At 37.5% G+C, this 19958-nt stretch overlaps 4 protein-coding genes across 8 annotated transcripts; 3 read left to right on the forward strand and 1 right to left on the reverse strand.

The window, feature by feature from the left end:
• Positions 1–90: 90 nt before the first annotated feature.
• On the forward strand, positions 91–3309 carry LOC138129562 (uncharacterized). 2 transcript variants are annotated; one of them, XR_011159256.1, is made up of 3 exons: positions 91–1381; positions 1439–1837; positions 1894–3309. XR_011159256.1 is itself a non-coding variant. In XM_069045869.1 (2 exons), exons 1-2 carry the CDS (start codon positions 587–589, stop codon positions 1742–1744), a joined length of 1101 nt encoding a protein of 366 aa, XP_068901970.1. In that variant the 5' UTR covers positions 91–586; the 3' UTR covers positions 1745–3309. The 2 variants fall into 2 exon arrangements, 1 of the variants encoding a protein (XP_068901970.1); XM_069045869.1 differs by having other exon boundaries at positions 1439–3309.
• A 320-nt stretch (positions 3310–3629) lies between these two features.
• LOC138129563 (uncharacterized) lies at positions 3630–5339 on the reverse strand. Its single transcript, XM_069045870.1, has 2 exons — positions 4415–5339; positions 3630–4358 (listed from the first exon to the last, which is right to left on the reverse strand). Exons 1-2 carry the CDS (start codon positions 5207–5209, stop codon positions 4056–4058), a joined length of 1098 nt encoding a protein of 365 aa, XP_068901971.1. The 5' UTR covers positions 5210–5339; the 3' UTR covers positions 3630–4055.
• Positions 5339–13801, forward strand: LOC138129560 (lysocardiolipin acyltransferase 1-like). Of its 3 annotated transcripts, none has more exons than XM_069045867.1 (8): positions 5339–6084; positions 6146–8233; positions 8289–8719; positions 8763–11836; positions 11918–12024; positions 12073–12286; positions 12343–12724; positions 12773–13801. In XM_069045867.1, exons 4-8 carry the CDS (start codon positions 11779–11781, stop codon positions 13116–13118), a joined length of 1107 nt encoding a protein of 368 aa, XP_068901968.1. In that variant the 5' UTR covers positions 5339–6084; positions 6146–8233; positions 8289–8719; positions 8763–11778; the 3' UTR covers positions 13119–13801. The 3 variants fall into 3 exon arrangements, with proteins under 3 accessions (XP_068901968.1, XP_068901966.1, XP_068901967.1); XM_069045865.1 differs by having other exon boundaries at positions 8777–11836; XM_069045866.1 differs by having other exon boundaries at positions 5339–5978; positions 8777–11836.
• A 128-nt stretch (positions 13802–13929) lies between these two features.
• On the forward strand, positions 13930–19853 carry LOC138129558 (putative fatty acyl-CoA reductase CG5065). 2 transcript variants are annotated; one of them, XM_069045862.1, is made up of 7 exons: positions 13930–14086; positions 15779–16007; positions 16055–16452; positions 16501–16610; positions 16873–17065; positions 18844–19341; positions 19629–19853. In XM_069045862.1, the coding sequence occupies exons 2-7, from the start codon at positions 15789–15791 to the stop codon at positions 19726–19728; spliced, it is 1518 nt and encodes a 505-aa protein (XP_068901963.1). In that variant the 5' UTR covers positions 13930–14086; positions 15779–15788; the 3' UTR covers positions 19729–19853. The 2 variants fall into 2 exon arrangements, with proteins under 2 accessions (XP_068901963.1, XP_068901964.1); XM_069045863.1 differs by lacking the exon at positions 13930–14086 and adding an exon at positions 14114–14359.
• Positions 19854–19958: the final 105 nt, after the last annotated feature.

Below are 19958 nucleotides of genomic sequence, written 5' to 3' on the forward strand. Positions count from 1 at the left end.
GTCAATACCGGTGAACCCTCTAGATAGGATTTTAAAAAATGATTGCATTTTTCTTCTTCCAAATGAGGTAGGATTTAGTTCATGAAGTAGTGGTAATGTTCAATAAATCACATCTGTATCTAAACAACTCTTTATTTTAAATAAAAGTGTGTCGTTTTGTCTTTACATCATTTTTACACCATTATGACAGGAATTCGATTGAAATGACAACAAAAATCCGTCTTAAAAAACAATCCATGCTTCTCAAAACTGAGGAGATTTACCAAAAACCAATTTCTAAAAAAGAAAACAAAGTTCTGAAATCTTTTCTTTCTGTTTTCTGGTCTTCTTTTTTACAGTTTAGTTAATTTTGTTTATTTGAAATTAAAAATTAACGTCAACATTACAATTATTCACAAAAGATTTTTGGATAATTAAAACTCGAAATGACACTATAGTAATTACTCTGAAGGATTTTTATCACATCACACTCGTGCAAATTATGTTGCGTGACTGCATTTTCCCCGAAGAACACAAACATTAAAAATTTCATTACTGTGACTTGACAGTACGTTTTTGCAAGTGTCGAGAGTCACCTCGTCCATCGATGAGTTTCCAATTGCTAAATATTTTCCTCAAGACGGGAAGACTCCTCGCAATCACCCCACCCTCTACGCAGACAACAGAAAACAGCAGATGTCGTCAGATGCACCAAGTCTTGATGGTAGTGGGGATCGTGGTGGGTGTGATGGTATCGACCTACTACAAAAATTTCTACCTCCAGTACAACCTCGCCAAAATCACAGTTTGCCTATTAACAGATTGTGTCTTGTGCGCGTTCTGCTGTCGCATTATAGTTGAGGCCTCGAGGGTTGACAGTTGGAGAGAGTTGGTCGACGGTCTTGAGGAAACATCGTCGCTGGTGCAAGATGAAGACTTTCGGCCGAGCAAAGTGTTGTTCAAGTTTTTGGGCCTACAATTTATCTTTTGGTTCTGCACCATTTACATCAATATTTACTGGATGACGATTGTGGGAATGCTTCAACTCAAACAGTACTCAGTCGAAATCTTGGAATATTACATCCAGTTTTTTTACACTTTCTACATTTACACCGTTTTGGAAATGATCCGAAAGAGATATGAAGGTTTGAGGCGATTGTACCAACATAAATTTATCAAAAATGGGCCAAATTTCGTCCAGATGAGTCGCTTTGTGTGCTCTTTGAAAAAAGTAGTCAACGCCTTCAACGACAACTTCGGCTATTCCTTCATTCTTTTGATCTGTTTTACCACCCTCCAGTTCCTCAATTATTTGGATTATAATTTGCAAAGCGAAGAATATGGCAAAGAAAATCTGACACAAGTCATTGTCACCCAAATTATTTCAATTGTCCTATCATTTGTGAGTCTTCCTCTTGTTAATGTTATTTTTTAACTGTAAAGTTTGCTACTGTTGAAGGTACCCACATTAATGGCGATTCTGAAATGTGACGACATCCTGGAAGAGTCCCAGAAGATTACCTTGCTCGTCTCCCACAGCACTCTAGAAATTGTGGATTGCGAAAAGCGTGAAAATCTGGATAGATTCTTTAACACCTTAACAACAAATCTTCCCGATTTTAGTGCCGCAAGATTTTTCTCGATCAACAGATCGACCATTTTGAGTATTTTTGGAACTGTCACCTCATTCCTTATAGTTCTGGTGACGTTTGATCCTGATCAGCCTAATTGCGTTGTGAAGACAAACATATCCGAAATACAGTGAGATCGAAAAAAAAATTAGAGTAGGCGCTGAGCAAAAATTTCAGTTGGCAATTCGTTAAGATTTCAATAATCTGTTGTCAGTCTTAAAAGTTAGGTTAGTAAAATTAACGAGCTTATATTAATAACATAATTACATAACATTTTTCTTAGGTTAGTGATTTTGAGAATGTTGAAATCTTGATTTTCATAAAGGTGTGGATTATGTGTGACCTGTCGGTTGTGCAGAAAAAAATTCCTCAGCTACTGCAATGAAACAATGAGATTTAAAACTCCCGCACTTTTATTTAACGTCAAGGGTGAGCACGGAGCACGCGCACGCCGCTTGTTTATAAATCGATCCAAGATCCAACGATCATTGACCAATCGATATTATCCAGAGAGGTTGTTGTCGGTTGTGGGGGCTCTTATTGTCAAGGGTTGCTCGAAAGTGAACATATGTATTGTAATAGCAAATTTTAATAGTCAATAATTAATAATGACAATTACTATTGTAATGACATTTGAATTAAATTTTTACGTGCTGCCAACTGAAGTGTATTAATCATGGCTATCTCGATTTTTTTTATTTTCGATCGCACGGTAGATATAATTAAATGCGTTTTAATTGAATGACATAAAACGATACAACGGGGGATTACAGAGAAATACATTCGTTGGAATGAAATTGTCGACACGCAACTCATACACATACGAGTTTAGTGTTTTTTATTCGTTATTAAAAAATGTAAAATATTTATTCTAATTATTATCATAAGATCAAAGATCAATTATTTTTTTGTAATTTGGATTCACGCAATTCACGCAACCCACCGAGCAGATTTTTAAAAGTGGTGAATCCGTCCACGTGTGCAGTAAAACCTTTCGATTTATTATAATTTGTGAGAAAGTTGTTCATCATCAATAAAATAACGGGTCGAGATCTTTTGTTCGATACCTCCCTAGAAAATGAGTCTGTATCCATAGTTACCAGTGGGTGAAGGTTCCTCTTTCGTTCACTCCATTTTCGCTCACTGGTTTTCATTCACGAATAATTGAAATTCGGTTTTATGAAAAATAATTTAATAACTAACAATAACTGTAACAATTCATCATTACAACGACAGCCACCGGATATGCCCATTTCTGAAGTATCCACTCTTGGTCCGCCGCTTCCAGTAAAAACTTGCAAACATCGTTTCTTGAAAACGAATCAAGGTCTTCTATATTTGAAACTAAAAAAAAAATATCTTGAACTGTTATTGCTAGTTTTACGATGCTGTGGTATCGCGCGTTCAAATGAAATTCTGGGCTGGGAAGGCGTTGGAAACCGTCAATTGTTGTGCTTTTCTATAGCGTAGATTAATCTAAGCATGTTGACAGCTAACCTAAAAATTAGAGCCAAAAATATCTTACTTTTTTTTCTTTCTTTGCAACGTTTTACATTAAAATAGAATAACGTAACGATTCCTATTCTCGAAGCCAATACATATCTAAAGGCACCCTTTGCTGAAAACAAACATGTTTAATTATGTCCCGATTAAACATAAACAAATGTCATTCGTGCCAAACGGCGGGAAATTCAAACTTTACACTATTTAATTTTTCCAACGCCTACTCAGCTCAGGATTTCATACAAGAACTGAGAAAAATTGACACTCGTATTATCAAGTTGCGTTTGCAACTGAAAGATTCCGAACAAGAGTTGTATCAGTTGTACAAATGTTTGGAAAAAATCGACCATCTTTCAGTGGCGCTAGATTCTTTGTTGTTGATAAATTGCTAATCCCGCTCGTCATCGAAGTTTCCATAACGTTTCTGATCGTCTCGATCCACTTTCACCAAGAGCTAACTTGTTTGAAACGAAAGGACACCTAAACTAATTGCAACAATCAATTGAAACTTGAATAATTTAAGAAAATAATTTTTATTTAAATTTGTTGTCTATTTTCATTGCTATTCAAAAAGAAAAATACAATGTTAGAACAGCAGGAAATCGTTATTATGTGATGACAGTGATAACAAACAAATTCCGTACAAATTAAAATAAATCCAAAGATTTTGCTGGACCTGCGGAAGGATTCACAAATTTTATAGAATCTGCTTCGTGGGTTGCCATTGCGTGAACCCTAATTACACAAAAGTGTTTGACCTTTGATATTATGATAATCAGAACAAACTTTTACATTTTTTAATGACTTTAAACAACACAAAACTCTCGTAACAAGGCTCGTTTGCGTTATAGGGGTTGCGTGTCGACAATTTTGTTCCGAGAATTTATTCCTCTGTAATCTCCACTTGTATCGTTTTATGTAATTCGATAAATACGCTTTTAATTATGTTTCGGTCAAGTTCGAGTTCACAATGCAATTAGGCTGGGTGGGGTCAAACGTCACCAGAACTATAAGAAATGAGGTGACAGTTCCAAAAATGCTCAAAATTGTCGATCTGTTGATTGAGAAAAATCTTGCGGCGCTAAAATCGGGAAGATTTGTTGCTAAGATGTTAAAAAATCTATCCAGATCTTCGTGCTTTTCGCAATCCACGATATTTAGAGTGCTGTGAGAGACGAGGAAGATAATCTTCTGGGACTCTTCCACGATGACATCACATTTCAGTATCGCCATCAATGTGGGTACCTTCAACAGTAGCAAGCGTTACAGTTAACAGAAACAGGAACAAGAGGAAGACTCACAAATGATATGAGAATAGCCAGCACTTGGGTGATAATGACTTGTGTCAGATTTTCCTTGCCATATTCGTGGCTTTGCAAATTGTAGTCCAAATAATTGAGGAATTGGAGGGTGGTGAAGCAGATCAAAAGAATGAGGGAGTAGCCGAAGTTGTCGTTGAAGGCGTTGACTATTTTCTTCAACGAGCACACAAAGCGACTCATCTGGACCAGATTTGGCCCATTTTGGACAAATCTGTGTTCGTAGAGTCGCCTCAAACTTTCATATCTCTTTCGTATCATTTCCAAAACGGTACAAATATAGAACGTGTAAAAAAACTGTATATAAGTTTCCAAAATTTCAACTGAGTACTGTTTGAGTTGAAGCATTCCCAAAATCGTCACCCAATAAGTCTGGATGTAGATGGTGCAACCCCAAAACACCACTTGCAACCCCAAAAACTTGAACACAACTTTGCTCGTCTGAGCGTCTTCATCTTGCACCAGAGACGCTGTTTCCTCGAGACCGTCGACCAACCCCCTCCAACTGCGCACCCTCGAGGCCTCCACTATAATGCGACAGCAGAACGCGCACAAGACACAATCTGTTAATAGGCAAACTGTGATTTTGGCGAGGTTGTACAGGAGGTAGAAATTTTTGTAGTAGGTCGATACGATGACTCCCACCACGATCCCCACTATCATCAAGACTTGGTGCATCTGGCGACATCTGTTGTTTTCTTTGGTCTCTGTAGAGGTTGGGGTGATTGCGAGGAGTCTTCCCGTTTTCAGGAAAATATTTAACAAATGGAAACTCATCGATGGACGAGGTGACTCTCGTCGCTTGCGAAAACGTACTGTCAAGTCTTAAAAATTAAATTTTTAATGTTTGTGTTCTTCGGGGAAAATGCAGTCACGCAATATAATTTGCATGAGTGTGCTGCGGTAAAATCCATGAGAGTAATTAATTGTATCATTTCGAGTTTTAATTATACACATTTTTTTGTGTGTACTTTGTTTTGTAATGTTGACGTATATTTTTAATTTCAAACAAAAAAATTTCCAGGTGTAGAGTGGTACATTTACAATAATTTAAAAGTGTTTAGTGTTATAAGGTCCAACATTTTATTTTTTTTTTAGAATTGTTTGGAAAAATTACGAAATAAAGACAATTCGCATCTGGACCCTTTAGAGCAACTGTTATCAAGAAACCAAATTCGTTTCTAATACCGTTATCTCACACAGAAAATGAACTGCCGTAAAGCACACCTACCTACCTACTCTTTTCTTTCTTCTTTCATCTTGTCAGCTTAATCTTATTTATTCTTAATATCTTATCTTTCAATTTTTAATTGCTACGGTGATGAAAGCGATAACAATAACAATGTACCTAAGTAGAAGTTTCAATGAACCTGGCGTGACGCAAGAAATGCCACCGACTTTACGCAAAACACTCAAAAGTTGAAAGGTTTTTGTTTGAGAAGTGCGTGTCCCCAGACCATTTCGTTTTATTCGTAAAATATTTTATGGAACATTAGAACAGAACTTACATTTAATATTTTATAAACGAAATAACTCTAACAGCTAGGTATTTATTTTTTGTTGAGATATAATTTCTACAATTAGTCGTGCAGATAACATCAGTGGCAATTAATTACAACACAAAGAAAGAGAAAGAAGAATTTATGGGAAAAGTATATCGAATTTTTTTCGAAACTCGAGAAGATAAATTCGGTCTTCTATTATTTGTTTCAGGAGATATTCCCGATTGATTGACGAGGAAAACCATAAAAGAAGCGTAATGCATCCACCTTGTTCGCCTGATTTAACTCCATCTGATTCCCGTCTGTATAGCTTATACAAGGTGATTCACAAGTAAATACGAGCCCGACCGAATTAAAAATGCAATGCACAATATACAGGGTGTCTCAGCTAAGACTTCCGAGCCTAATAACTCAGTTATTTTCCAGCGGATTTTTGTGAAATTTAAGATGCAGATATTTTAGACGGTGAAGAATAAAATCCCATTAATGCAATCACCCAAGTCTTAAAAACGTAATTTTTACATGCCTTTTCAATTAAGATTTACATAAAAAAATTATCGTCAATAAAAAATGCTGTAGGGAAAAACTCGTCCTTGAAAGACGTCTGGTTTGCAAAAAACTGTGTTAAACGTAGCTGCAAATGCAAAAACGTAGACGCGTATGAAACAAACGCCCAATTTTGCAGAATTTTGGTCATCCCTTTTCGCAGAAACGCAGGTGACATATTTGACGTTTATCTTGCTAACTTGACAAACACTTACAAAGTTAAAGACAACATTTGGACGTAATTTATTATACTGGATGCTTTAATTCTTCCATAAAGGACTAAAACACGATCGGGATATTTTAGCAAGGTAATTTAGTTCTCGTACGCTTCCTGTGTCTTCAAATAAATTGACGACTCTCTTAACCTTACATTTTGTAAAGCCTACATTGGGATAGTGTTCCACGAGAAAACGAACTGTGTCATTGAAGTTCTTACGACACTCTCCATATAGGTAAAAAATTTTTCGTTTTTCAACAATATTGAAATTTCTGCCGCTGTAGTCTATTTTTAGAGTATTTTCAATAAATTTCCACAATTTGACGTTTCTAATAAAGCGCGCCCAATTTTGACAGACTTTAAAGGGTGTACAAGATGTTGCTTGGCAATTAATCATCAATTGTTTCAAAAGGTAACTCTGCTCAAATACGTTCAAAATTTTACATTAAATTTTTAACGACAAAATCTAATCTTTTCGTCGAATCAGACAAGTGATTTACTGAATTGTTTGTGTAAACCCCTATTTTTTAATGTTTAACAATCTAATAATAATCGCGCATAATTTTCGATAAAAGAAACATGTGTTAAAATTACATTTTTTAACTTAAGGTAATTTTATTATTACTAATTGAACCTTCACGGTCTAAAATATCTGCGTTTTAAATTTCATAAAAATCCGTTGGCAAATGACCGAGATATTAGGCTCGAAAGTCTTAGCTGAGTATTTGAAAGGTAAAACTGGATATTTACCGCATCCATATCTATCCAGCTTTACGTTCCAAATATATTGTGGGTTGCATTTTTAATTCCGTCGGGCTCATTATTACTCGTGAATCACCTGTATTGGACACGAGTAAGATTGTATTGGATAATAAGCGATTACCACTACCTTCATTAAGGTCCTGTAATATTGGTTGCCTATCACACGCCGTTTAACAAAATAGACTGTACAGAGTGATCAACAAGAATCCAAATCAGAGCAAGCGTTGCAAATTATCGGTCACGTCGTAGCAGAATCATACGCAAATAAGCGTTCAAAGCATGGCCGTAGACAATTTGTGGTCTCAAACGCTAGTTTATAATAAATCATACCTCATGAATTTTAGACGTTGGAATTATAATTGTGCATTTTATTATTATTATAAGATAAGGGAAACAATTTATAAGATAAATAAGAGCAACATTTTACATTTGTAAGAGTAAGTAAATTATCAGCTTTATTGCCAAACGCGACGCCACTGGTACGGAGATGTTTCGTTTAAATGTCACATTTCAAAATTCAAGGTTGTTGTTGTTGACAATTTAAGTGATTTAACCTAAAAAACAAATCTTCGATTTCGGCAATATTTACAGACGTTTATTGGAATTGTAAGCAATAATTATCCCAGAATAAGTTGTAAAATGGGTTTTACCATTAAAGAGAAGGCATTTTTATTAGATTATTTTCGAAAGAGGGTGAAACAAGAAAGTGAAGACTGGCCTTACTTTGTACCCCCTTACACTGAAGAATTTCAAGCCAAATGTCTGAACCTGATGGTATTGGTTATTAACAAGTTTATCAATGTCTTAAAATTATAATGCCTAATTTTAGTGAATCATAATCCATCATTAAGAAGAAGTCAGGTCAGTCCTTAGTTCAAATTTTAGAAATGGTGCAAAATGTTCGACAAATTATCAAGGAACATCCCTCAACTTCCATAAGGCGTTTAAGACTGCAAATTAAATTGAGTTATGGCACTTATTGCAAACATTTTGAAGGAGGCTATTAATTTGTTTCCCTTGTGTGTTGCAAGAAATAAAAAATAAGAAAAAAAAAATTACCTTAAAGAAATTTTCACCATAAATGAATTTTGGCAGTCCATTTCACCTGACAGCTTCATAAATGTTTTTGGAAAATATGAGAGGCGAGTTTGACTCTTTCTGGACCACAATGGAGAACATTTGGAGCAGTTTTTGTGAAAACTTATTTTTTGACCTTGGAATAATTTAAATGTTTTAATTAAACTGCTAGAAAAGATACGAGTAAGTTCTCAATTAACCAAAAATGTGAGAATAATAACTTTAGCACTTTTCTTACAGAAAACAACAAAACAAAGAATTCTGAAAAATAATGACTTAAAATTTTGTAACCAAAGATTACGTGCCTTATGAAGGAATTTTATGTAACTGTGTGTTTTTTCCTTAATCAGTAATAAATAATAATTAATAATAACTTCCTTTTAAATCCATTATTCATGAATTACAAACAATTTATAAAGGCAATTAATAATAGATTTTTGAGAGGTAGGCAACCAACAAAACGAGTGCACAGCAATTATATAAAAGTGTCTGATTAGTATACGACGTACGTTTCGATAAAATAAAAGATGAGGTAGCACTCTTGATTTGGTTTCTTGTTGATCACTCTGTATTTTATAAATTGTATTGTACAAAATAACCGGCTTGTTCATTTCATTAAAAAAGCATTGCGAAAATGTTTCCGAGAACCTAGGGCTTTTCAAATTTTACCAACCTAAAGCAACAGGTGGTGGTTTTTTGATTTCTGAACGGACTTTAGAAAGGTTTTAAAATTATAATACTACGTATCTAACTACCAAAGAGGTACCTACCTATCCACCCATTTATGTTCTTTAGTTATCACTTCTTTATGTTTTTTAAAATTAAGTTCCTTTCGAGTTTTATTCCTTTTCCAAATAATGTATTAAATATACCCGGTGATTTTAAATGATTGTGACTTTTTTTCTTAAGTTGGGAACATTTTTCATAAATAACCAACAATAATATTACCAACCTATGAAAAAAAGTCATATTCATTTAAAATCAGCCGGTATAGCTTGTCTCAATTCTAAATTTCCGTCACCTGTTGAATTATGTTGGCAAAATAAAATTATTTCTAAATTGGGGATTCTTATAACCAAAGTTGGCAATATAATTATTTTGTAAACATGATTCGAAAACATTAAAATTTAGTTCATAAGTTTATTTTGCTTTTAGAATTTTATTTTCTACCTATTCACTTGCTGCATTTTAAAAAAGGGTTTTCATCCTTTTTCTTTATTCTAAAATTTGAGTTGTAAAAACGGAAATTGACAGAGAACCTAACAAATACAATCTGAGACATTTTTCACCAAACAGTGTTGCCGGTTGTATTTCCAACGTAGAATACAGTGTTGGTGGAAATTTAGAATTGAAACGGACTATAGTTATATACTTTCCAGAGTTCCAAGACTATTATTTTCGTTTGATTTTCATCTCTTTGAAACTTCTTGACACTTTTTGAAAAGATACGTCAATCATCGTTATTAACACTTTTCTCCGCCAGTCGGAGCTAGTTACCAAATGATTTTTTGAGGTTAGCAGAATCAATTTCAACAATGAAAATTGGCATAATCTTACGGCCGTGTGGAGCGCCACGGAAGCTAGATTAAGTTGGCTATGATAAAAATAAAAATCGCGGAAACTTATGCCAAAATTCAAAAAATTATATTTTGACATATCAAGTCATAAATAATAAAATTCATTAATAAAATATTCTATTTTAATTAATTGATAACAAAATTACAGTCGCGAGAATTACATTTTGATCGTCAAGGTCATTCTTTGACGCAATCGAAAATGCTCCATTGTAAAACAGTCGTAAATATCATAACCTATCATCATTTCGTATGACATTAATTGTCATTTTTTTGACACTTTGTTGACATGGGCATAATCAGGCAGGGATTTTTTTTTAATTTGTGACAATCTAACCAAACTTTGAAATGACATTGACGACCAAAATTTATTGCTCGCGACAGTACATAACATTTTTGATTTACAATGCAAAAATTTACGATAATAATGCGGAATCTGGAAAAGTGCCCCGAATGCTTGCAGCGTTTCCACGTTGAATTTATGACTTAATTAATATTAATTACCGTTGTAATGACATTTGAATTAAATTTTCACGTGCTGCCAACTGAAGTGTATTAATCATGGCAATCTCGATTTTTTTTATTTTCGATCGCATGGTATTAATTGTGGAACATCTCCACATAACAGACGCACATATCAGTGCAAATGAAAAACACTTGACGGCATTTTTTTTGCAAAAAGTGTATGGCCTTTTTATTGGTGGTTAGGAATTTTCCGCAGTGGCAATTACAAAAATGTAAAACCAATGAAGCATCTAGATGCAGAATAATGAAAGAACGAAACTGTACAAATTTGTTAATTTTACTGAATTTATTTGATTGAGTTTGATTTATGAAAACGACTAATAATAGTACAGAGATGTACTAAAACAACCCATAATCCCTAAAAATACACTACACAATAATAATAACTTAAAAAAACAGGCAAAATGAGAGGCTTTGGTAGGATTCTGCAAGGTCGTCGTTCTTTATAATTAGAGTAACAAATCAATAATGATTCCCCTTTATTACATTTTATTTTGTTGTAACAATATTTTGAAATAAATGTACAGATCTGTTCATCTCTTGAGTATTTATTTAGTAATTTCAGCTTTCCGCAACGTTTAAAATTAGATTTTCCAATTCTTTCGATTTCGCTCTTGTATATTTGGTTGCCTAGCTATCCAATATCAAGCCAACATAATTTCATTCGCTTTCTCTTACACGTAACGTGTAATTAATTACAAATTGCCATTAATTCAAATTACACACTCGTATCAATTTTCCAATTATTCCGTACAACCGCCCCCGATCGATAGACTTATCTAAATCCGTTTAGCGTCCTAATTGAATTAGGCGCTTTTATAAATCCACCCCCTGACCGCCCCCGCCAGTCCACGATGAAACCGAGCGACATCGTCCTGTTCAAATACCTGCTCCTCATCATTTTGTTATTATTCCACGTTTAGTTGGCACTCCTGGCCGCCCCCGCCCCTTCGGGATGCTGCGAAAAATCAATAATCTCATCTAGGGCGAAAACATCCCTCATTTCTCTATTATTTTACTCGCTTAGTAGCTGCACAACATGTAAGCGGGGGCGGCACCGTCTCGCGGCGTATTTTCTGTTTTCCCGTTATCGAAATAATCAAGAGGATGTAGTGCGTGCTTCGTTTTTTATCGGTTGGTTAAATGGGGCTGCTCAAGGGGTGGCTGTATTGCCTTCTCTGGTACACCAGTATACTGGCGGGTGAGTACAACAACTAAATTAACAACAACAATAATAACAACAACAAATCATGTTTTACGAACCTGTACGTAACGTTTCCAGGCTACGCAGGACTCTTCTGTCCTTTGTTGCCTGTCCTTTTCTTTTCCAACAAGCTGTATCGTTGTTGTACGGACGCTTTATTCACCTTCTGGCAGTACTACCCGACGGTAAGGCTCTCCACACGTTGGTACTCTTCACAACAGTACTGTCGACAGGTCCTGTTGGAGACCCTGTGCGGCTGTGACATTCAAGTCTCTGGAGATGCCATACAGACGACCGAAACGTCGCTGATCGTGATGAACCATCGCACCAGGACCGACTGGAACTTCCTGTGGCCCACGATGTACCATTGCGTCTACGGAAAGAACAGGTACAGACATCCGACCAAGTTCGTCCTGAAGGACGTCATCAGACACATACCAGGACCTGGTAACTACCAACAACCATTATCATCACCACTGTTATTATTATTATTGTTATTTGAGGGTGGGTGATGCAGCTAGCCTGCTTCGTCTACATAAAACGGTGCTGGTTGTTGGACAAGCTGAGTCTCCAGAGGGTGGTGGAGTACTTCGCCGACCTGTCGTACAAGTACTCGTTGTTGGTTTTCCCCGAGGGGACTGACCTCACCGCCGCCACTAAGAGCAAGAGCGACGACTACGCCCGCAAGCACGGCTTGCAGAGCTACGACTACGTCTTGCACCCTCGCACCACCGGCTTCGTCTTCCTCGCGCAGCAGCTGCTGGTGCGACGAGCCATCGACGCCGTCTACGACGTCACGCTGGTCTACCCCGACCTGGTGCCGCAGACCGAGAGCGTGCTCCTACGCGGGGACTTCCCCAAACAAGTGAAGATCCACCTGGCCAGGCACTGACCCAACTTTTTCGCACCCAGGTTCTGACGACGCTGTTGCAGGTACCCCAGCTCGGTACTGCCCAGGAGCGAGGAAGGCCTGCGCGACTTCTTGGAGAAGCGCTGGCTGGACAAGGAACGCACCCTGAGGGAGTACCACGTGACGGGCCAGTTCCTCCACGGGGGCATCCTCAAGAAGGAAAGCAAGAGCGAGCTGATGAGCGCGCTGGTCTTCTGGACTCTGCTCCCTCTCCTGGTACTATACGTACTGTGGATGGTCGAGTGGTTCCGGTTCTTGGTCCTGGGACATACCGTCTTCCTTCTGCTGGTCAATCTGACCACCGACGGCTTCCAGGACTTCGAGATCGGAGTCTACAACCTCAAGAAGAAGCTCTTTAGGGTCAAGTAGCCGCTGTAATCGATGTTCGTGTGTTTTTGGTACCTTAAACTGTCAATCATTTTCGTGTAGAAGAGATTATTTTGAGATTTGTCTATCGGATTTTCTACCTAGTTATATTTTCTACATGGGATTATAAGTATATACAGGGTGGACAAGAATCGGGTCCAACCACTTCATAAACGCAAAAACTTGAACGGTTTTATCATTTTAACAAGTTTGAACTTGTTTTCGCTACGAAACCGACTCAAAACCATTCCAAATTTTGTGGTTGATACATCTAAAACCAGTTCAAATTAAAACCGTCAAAAACGAAACGGTTTTGCAGTGTAAGAAAAATCAAAAAACAAAAATCAAAATGTAGTTTAGATTTCGTGTGTAGGAATACTTATACCTTGGTCGGACCCTTATCGCACCCGGTTTTTGCCTCCCCGTATACAGGGTGGACCCTGTTTAGCGATTCAAGTGAATTCACGTGCCAAACTAGACTAAGTATTGTACATAGCGACTGTATCTCCGTACAGGAGTTTGCAATCGACATTTTGACATTTTTGAAAATTTAAATGGGACACCTGTATTTGGCGCGGTCACGTGACTCTGTATTGTCCGGCTGCGCCCTAAGGCTGTAAAAATAACTATAGGACAAATTATTTATTGTATATGAGAGTAACAAATAAACTAAATGTTTCCATGTCTTACTATTATTATTATTATTCTTCCTACATATCAAAATTCAAGGCGAAAAATTTTTTTGTGTGGAAGGAGCCCCCCCTCCTCCCTTCTAACGCCGGCAAAATTCTAGCACAGCCTCAGTTGATCGCGTTAGTTTTCTCTTGGCTAGCGCTCCCGCGGCTGTTCCCCAAATGTGTGTAGATTGTGTTCCGGCGTGAGCATTTTCCGAAATTTTGCAAAAAGTCACGAAGACTTCCGAGAGAAGAAGTAATCGGTGCCGCTCTTGCAACCAGCTGTTCCCGACTTGCGTAAGCGAATTTTATATGTTGTAAATATTTTTATGTGCGTGTGCGGTATTTCCGCGTAAATCCCAATTTGAAATGGGTTGCGTAAGAGAGTGTGTCGGGTCGGTCTAATTTAGACGAAGAGGGAGACAGAACTGGTGAAAGTTGGGCGATTTGATAGTGTTGTTGCGGGAAAGGGACTGTCGAGGGTGAAGGATTTTAAACATTTAGAAAAAAGGGAAGCGTGTCAGAGAGAGAGAGAGGGAAAGGAGAAATTGCGGTTTATGCTGCAAGAGTGTAAGTGGAAGAGTTGAGATAAAAACTGCAACGACCGTGACCGAGTGGATGAATGAATGTGGGAAAATTAAGGAATTAGAAAAAAGAAAGAGAAAATAAAACAGAGAAAATCTTGAAGAGACTAAATTATTTTGGATTTGTTGTTCAACCAATTAAGAATAAAGTCCATCGAGAGGACTTTTTTTTGCAAGTTTTTTGTACCAAGTACTTGTCACCAACGACTACATCATGTCCTTTTAATATGTTTGTTGAAAACATTAAGCGGACGAGAACCAGATTTAGATTTTAAGTGGAAACGTTTTGGTTCAGATTTTTCGAAAAAATTTTTGAAACCTAAATTTTGAAGAAATCCGCCGTACAGATCTTTGCAACAGGATGGAGCTCTATCAAACAGTTGCACAAAATACAAAAAAAAAATGTAAAACTGTTGTAAACGCATCTTGGCCGACAGACATGATTACCTTGACCGTAATGACATGATGTTGATGAATTACTTTGATGCAAAAAAATATACAGGGTAAACAAAAATATTATTTCAAAAGGAGAAGTAACGGAAAAATGAAAGCTCTCAGAATCCTCTTTCGATTGACTATCGCAAATTATGTTCTGCATTTTTCAACTCCCTGATATACAGGGTGTCTTAAAATTATCGCATTCCGAGTTCGGGGCTTAGTAGGGGACATCCTGTTGACCAAGTAAAAATGTTTAAAAAAAATATCAAAGTTGCCAATATTTGTTCAAAAGTACTTGATTAATATTCTAGCTATGTTGTACTTCCTCTTTGAACAAAAATTGGAAAAATAAAACTTTTATTTTTTCGAGAAAACATGATGAAAAGTTTGAACCTTCAGACCCATATATCTTTGTAAAGACCCCCCCTACATTTTTTATTTTATTTTTTCGAGATTCCTGAGATTTTTTCTTACAAGACCCCCGACTTGGAATAGGTTAATTTTGCGACACCCTGTATACAGAGGGAAGCATTCCAAATTTTTGAACATTTTTTGAAAACGTGAATTGCCTTTATTTGTTTGTCAGTCTTGTCAAAATTTCGATTTGGCAGAAAATTATTGCTTTTTGATTATTTTAATTGAAACACGCTGTACATTTTATATCTATACGATATGTAATAATTATGTAATAATTGAACAATTATAAGTGAAAACATTTGTGCAAATACGTAAAAACGATTAATGTTACTTTCTCATTCTTTATTTTCTGTTGCAATGTTTTAAAAAATTTTCTATAGATTTGTTTTTATTCCGGAAGCAACTAACCAATTATATAAATAATGAGCACATCTGTCTTGAGAGACATATAATTGTGAGCCATGTGATCTCAAGAGTTGTTCGTAATTAGTTTTACTATTTTTGGAACGCATCAATTAATTGATTAATTGTGAAATCGTGTATTTTGAAGATCTCCCAAGATGGCCGCCAGCCCCGAGCCCCTCGACCAATCCCGCGATCGCTTCTACGAGACCATGAAGGACCGCACGCTTTTAATAACCGGCGGGACAGGCTTCGTGGGGAAGGTCCTGATCGAAAAAGTCCTGCGCGTCAACGACGTCAAAAAAATCTTCATCTTGGTGCGGACCAAGAAGGGTAAAAACCCCGCCGAGCGCTTCCCCGAAGTCTTCAACAACCCCGTAAGTCCCCTGTTCGCACCCCACCCGATCTAAACCTTGCCTTCCAGCTCTTCGACCAAGTGAAGAAGATGAAAGGCGAGTCGGTGATGAAGAAGATCCACCTGGTGGCGGGCGACGTCGCCGCCCCGAAACTCGGCCTGTCGGACGACGACCGCGCCATGCTCGCCGAAGAGACCGAATTTATCTTCCACGGCGCCGCCACGATCCGCTTCGACGAGGCCCTCAGGACCGCCGTGCTGCTCAACGTCAGAGGCACCAAACTGATGCTGGAGCTGGCCAAAGAGTGCAAGCGGCTGGTGGTCTTCTGTCACCTCTCCACCGCCTACTGCCACCTCAACGAACGCATCCTGTACGAGAAGATGTACCCGCCCCCGGCCGACCCCGAGAGCGTCATCAGGACGTGCGAGATGATGAGCAACGAGGTTATCAACAGCATCACTGACAAGTCGGTAACGTAGGAATCTGCTGGCGCTCTCACAGATAGGGGTTTCAGGCTTCTGGACGGGATGCCCAACACTTACGCCTTCACCAAGGCCCTGGGCGAGGGGCTGGTCAACGAGCAGATGGACAAGCTGCCCGTCATCATCCTCAGGCCCTCCGTCAGTAAGTTAACAAAGAAGTAATAAAAATAAATAATGATTAAGGGTGGCCACCCATCCAAACATTAATCACGTCCGAGGTTGCTTCGCCTCACTGATCTGTTGTCGGAGTAGTTGGGGCGTCGTATAAAATGGGAGCACGGCATCCAGGCCGATAATTTCTATCGCGTTATGATGATTTCTATCATCATTACTTGTTACAAATAATAATTAAAAAATAATTACTGGTATTACTTATTATTATTGTTATCGGTATTATTTTTTAGTAATGCCAATTCTCAAGGAGCCCATCCCCGGATGGACGGACAACCTGAACGGCCCCATGGGGCTGCTGATCGCCGCCGGCAAGGGGGTCCTCCGCACCATGTACTGCCAGGGGGAGGCGTACGCGGACTACCTCCCGGTGGACATCGTGGCCAACACGATGATCGCCTGCGTCTGCGATTACGTCCTATTCGGGTGAGCGTACCAGTTTCCACTTTCACTTCTTTCTTGGCGCGCCATCTCCGACCCGACGAAATTTCGACAGCTCTCTCTTGTGGTCACCTGACCGGAAAGTTGGTGTTGCGTCACGCGGCTAGACTCACGCGTCTGGTACGCGCAACGCTCTGCTTACACAACTGTTAAAAGGCCAAATGGGGCAAATGCAGCCGTTGCGAAAGTATATACCGAGTGTTCCAAAAGTGGCTGGAGACTCGTTTTTGACTCGTTTTTTCAAAATTTTCGATTCTGTTTCTTGATCTTTTTGGATTTGGACATTTGTACTTTCTCTAGCACACGTTTGGCGGTCAAGGTGACTGCATTATCTGCATCGATGTGTTTTTCATTCAAAAATGACGTCAAAGACTGCATCGGAACTTGAAAAAGTAGTCCATAATAGTTTCATGACCTTAGAATTATTCCAGGACTTGCAAACGTCAACTCGCAACAATTAGACTTAATTGTGGTTTAATTTATTGTTTGCTGTTTCAATGATTACCAACATCAACATAATAAATTAATTCTTAAAAATTTTTAATTGACATATTTGCACTTTGACAGCTTGACAAAAACGCTACCTTCTCTTAAAATTTCCACAAGTGGAAATTTTTTTTATTAGCGTAACAATATCATAAAAACATAGAAACTGCCCTACTTGCATAAAGAAATAATTAACAATTAATATTTCTAGTTTTGTAACGTATATGAGCATTATATCACATGATTACGAAAAATTGCAGTAAATACGTTACATTCTAACTGAAATCAGAGAAATTCCACAGAAATTCCGTATGATTCAGGTCTGGTTGATGCGTGCAACAGTAGCTTTACTTTTTCGAAAGAAAATATTTCTCTTATCTAAACGCTTTCATTAATTGTTACCACATCGTTAGTGTTTTGACCTTGTAATGTATTTGTTTACAGTTGTGCATTACTGTAAATCATAGTATGTAGTTTCAAGGTCGAGACAGGTGTACTACGACAACAAAAATATTTGTATGGGCAAGATGATGTTTCTTCAAGGAAAGGAAAAAAAGAAACTTTTATGATCAATTCTAGTTGGACCTTTTGAGTAACTGCCATAAAATGTAATAGCTGTCGTATCTAAGCTTTGTCTTGAAAGACAGCTACTATTACTATTATCATCACTGTTAAACTAATTTTAAATGCGAAAATAACTCAATATTATTGCAGGAATTAAAACGTTTACATTTCTTTTTATTGTCTTAAGATTCCACTTCTCAGACGAACAGACTATAGGAAAATTGACAACATACTAATGGTACTTTGAAAACGATTCCTATCGGATTCTGTAACTCTCAAAACAAGCCAAAAAAAAAAAGAAACAGAAATGTTTTCCTGTCAAATTTTAGAGCCATCAAACAAACCTACAAGAATTAGATTCTTAGAATAAAACCTGGCAAAGTTATCTAAAAGTCAAATTTACAAATTTTTCTGTCAAATTTAATTTTGACAGAACTAGTGGTAACATCTATCGCTAGAACATAGGAATATTTTGCTTTGTAAAATTGGTGACACAGATTAGGCAACCCAAATCACATGACTTCACTTATGCAGCCTAACTAACCAACTTTCCTCCTAAGAATTCTCTAAGTGAAGGATTTTGCTTCTTTACTACTGCCGTAACGTCGTAGTACCTCAAGGATGCAGTTTAGAGCCACTCTTTGCCCTAAAATATCATTTGCAAGATACCTTTTGAAGGTGCAAGCATGATAATTAAAATAAAAATTGTGCAGGGCTGTACGTAGGGTGTACAACATCACCAGCTCCGCCGAGCACAAGATCACCTTCGAGGAGATGGTGACGATGGGCCGCGAGACCGTCTACAAGAAGATTCCCTTCAACGGCGTCTTCTGGTACCCCGGCGGTTCCATGAAGCAGTCGCGTTTCTTGCACAACTTGGCCTTCTTCATGTACCAGTGGTTGCCGGCGGTGATCATCGACGTCCTCCTCGTCTGTCTGGGCTACAAGCCGGTGCTGAAGCGCGTCCAGAGGCGCATCCACAAAGGGTACGAGGTCTTCGAGTACTACGCCAACAGGCAGTGGGACTTCGACAATGACGCTTCGATGAAGGCGAGGGGCTTGCTCACGGCTAGGGAGAGGGAGGTCTATAAAGTGGACGGGGATGGGATCAAGTACGAGGACTACGTCGAGGACTGCATAAGAGCGTCCAGGAAGTACATCTTGGGGGAGAGTGACGAGACTATTCCGGCGGCCAAGAGACATATGCTAGTGTAAGTACCACGATCTTTATTGTTTTTTGATAAAAGAAGGAAGCCTTCTTCAAAATCAAAAATTTACAAAAGTACAAAAATTTCAAAATTAAGATTTTTCCACAAAATAGGGTACTACATTTTTTTAGTACTAGTTTAACAAATACTCCGTATCTGTGTTTCACTTTGAATATAGAATATCAAAACTTTGTACAATTGAAAAGTCCAAAAAAATATACTGGGTGTTCATTTTGATCACGAAAAAAAAAAATAAAAAATCAAAATAATTTTTTTCTTATTTATTTTAGGATGTACTGCGCTGACCGTATTTGCAAGACTTTGATTATTATTGGATTGATATATCTGGTGTGGAAATTCATATTTTTACCAGTTCTAGGTGTTTTCTAACAACGTATTCAAAGTTAGGTAATAGATGGTGTTTGAGTCAATAAAAATTTGTTATTATTATTATTTTATAGATAAAGTTGTAAGTTAAATAGTTCAAAACAATAAATAAAGATTATTAAATTTTTCACGTGTTTTTTGTTTTTTAGATTTTTTTAACTTTTCAAATTTTCTTCTTCCTTTTTTCCTAATTTTTTCTTTTTTAGTTTTTGTGCTGTATTCATATTGATATG

Source organism: Tenebrio molitor, chromosome 4 (genome assembly GCF_963966145.1).
Source record: "Tenebrio molitor chromosome 4, icTenMoli1.1, whole genome shotgun sequence".
NCBI classification, from domain to species: Eukaryota; Metazoa; Arthropoda; class Insecta; order Coleoptera; family Tenebrionidae; genus Tenebrio; species Tenebrio molitor.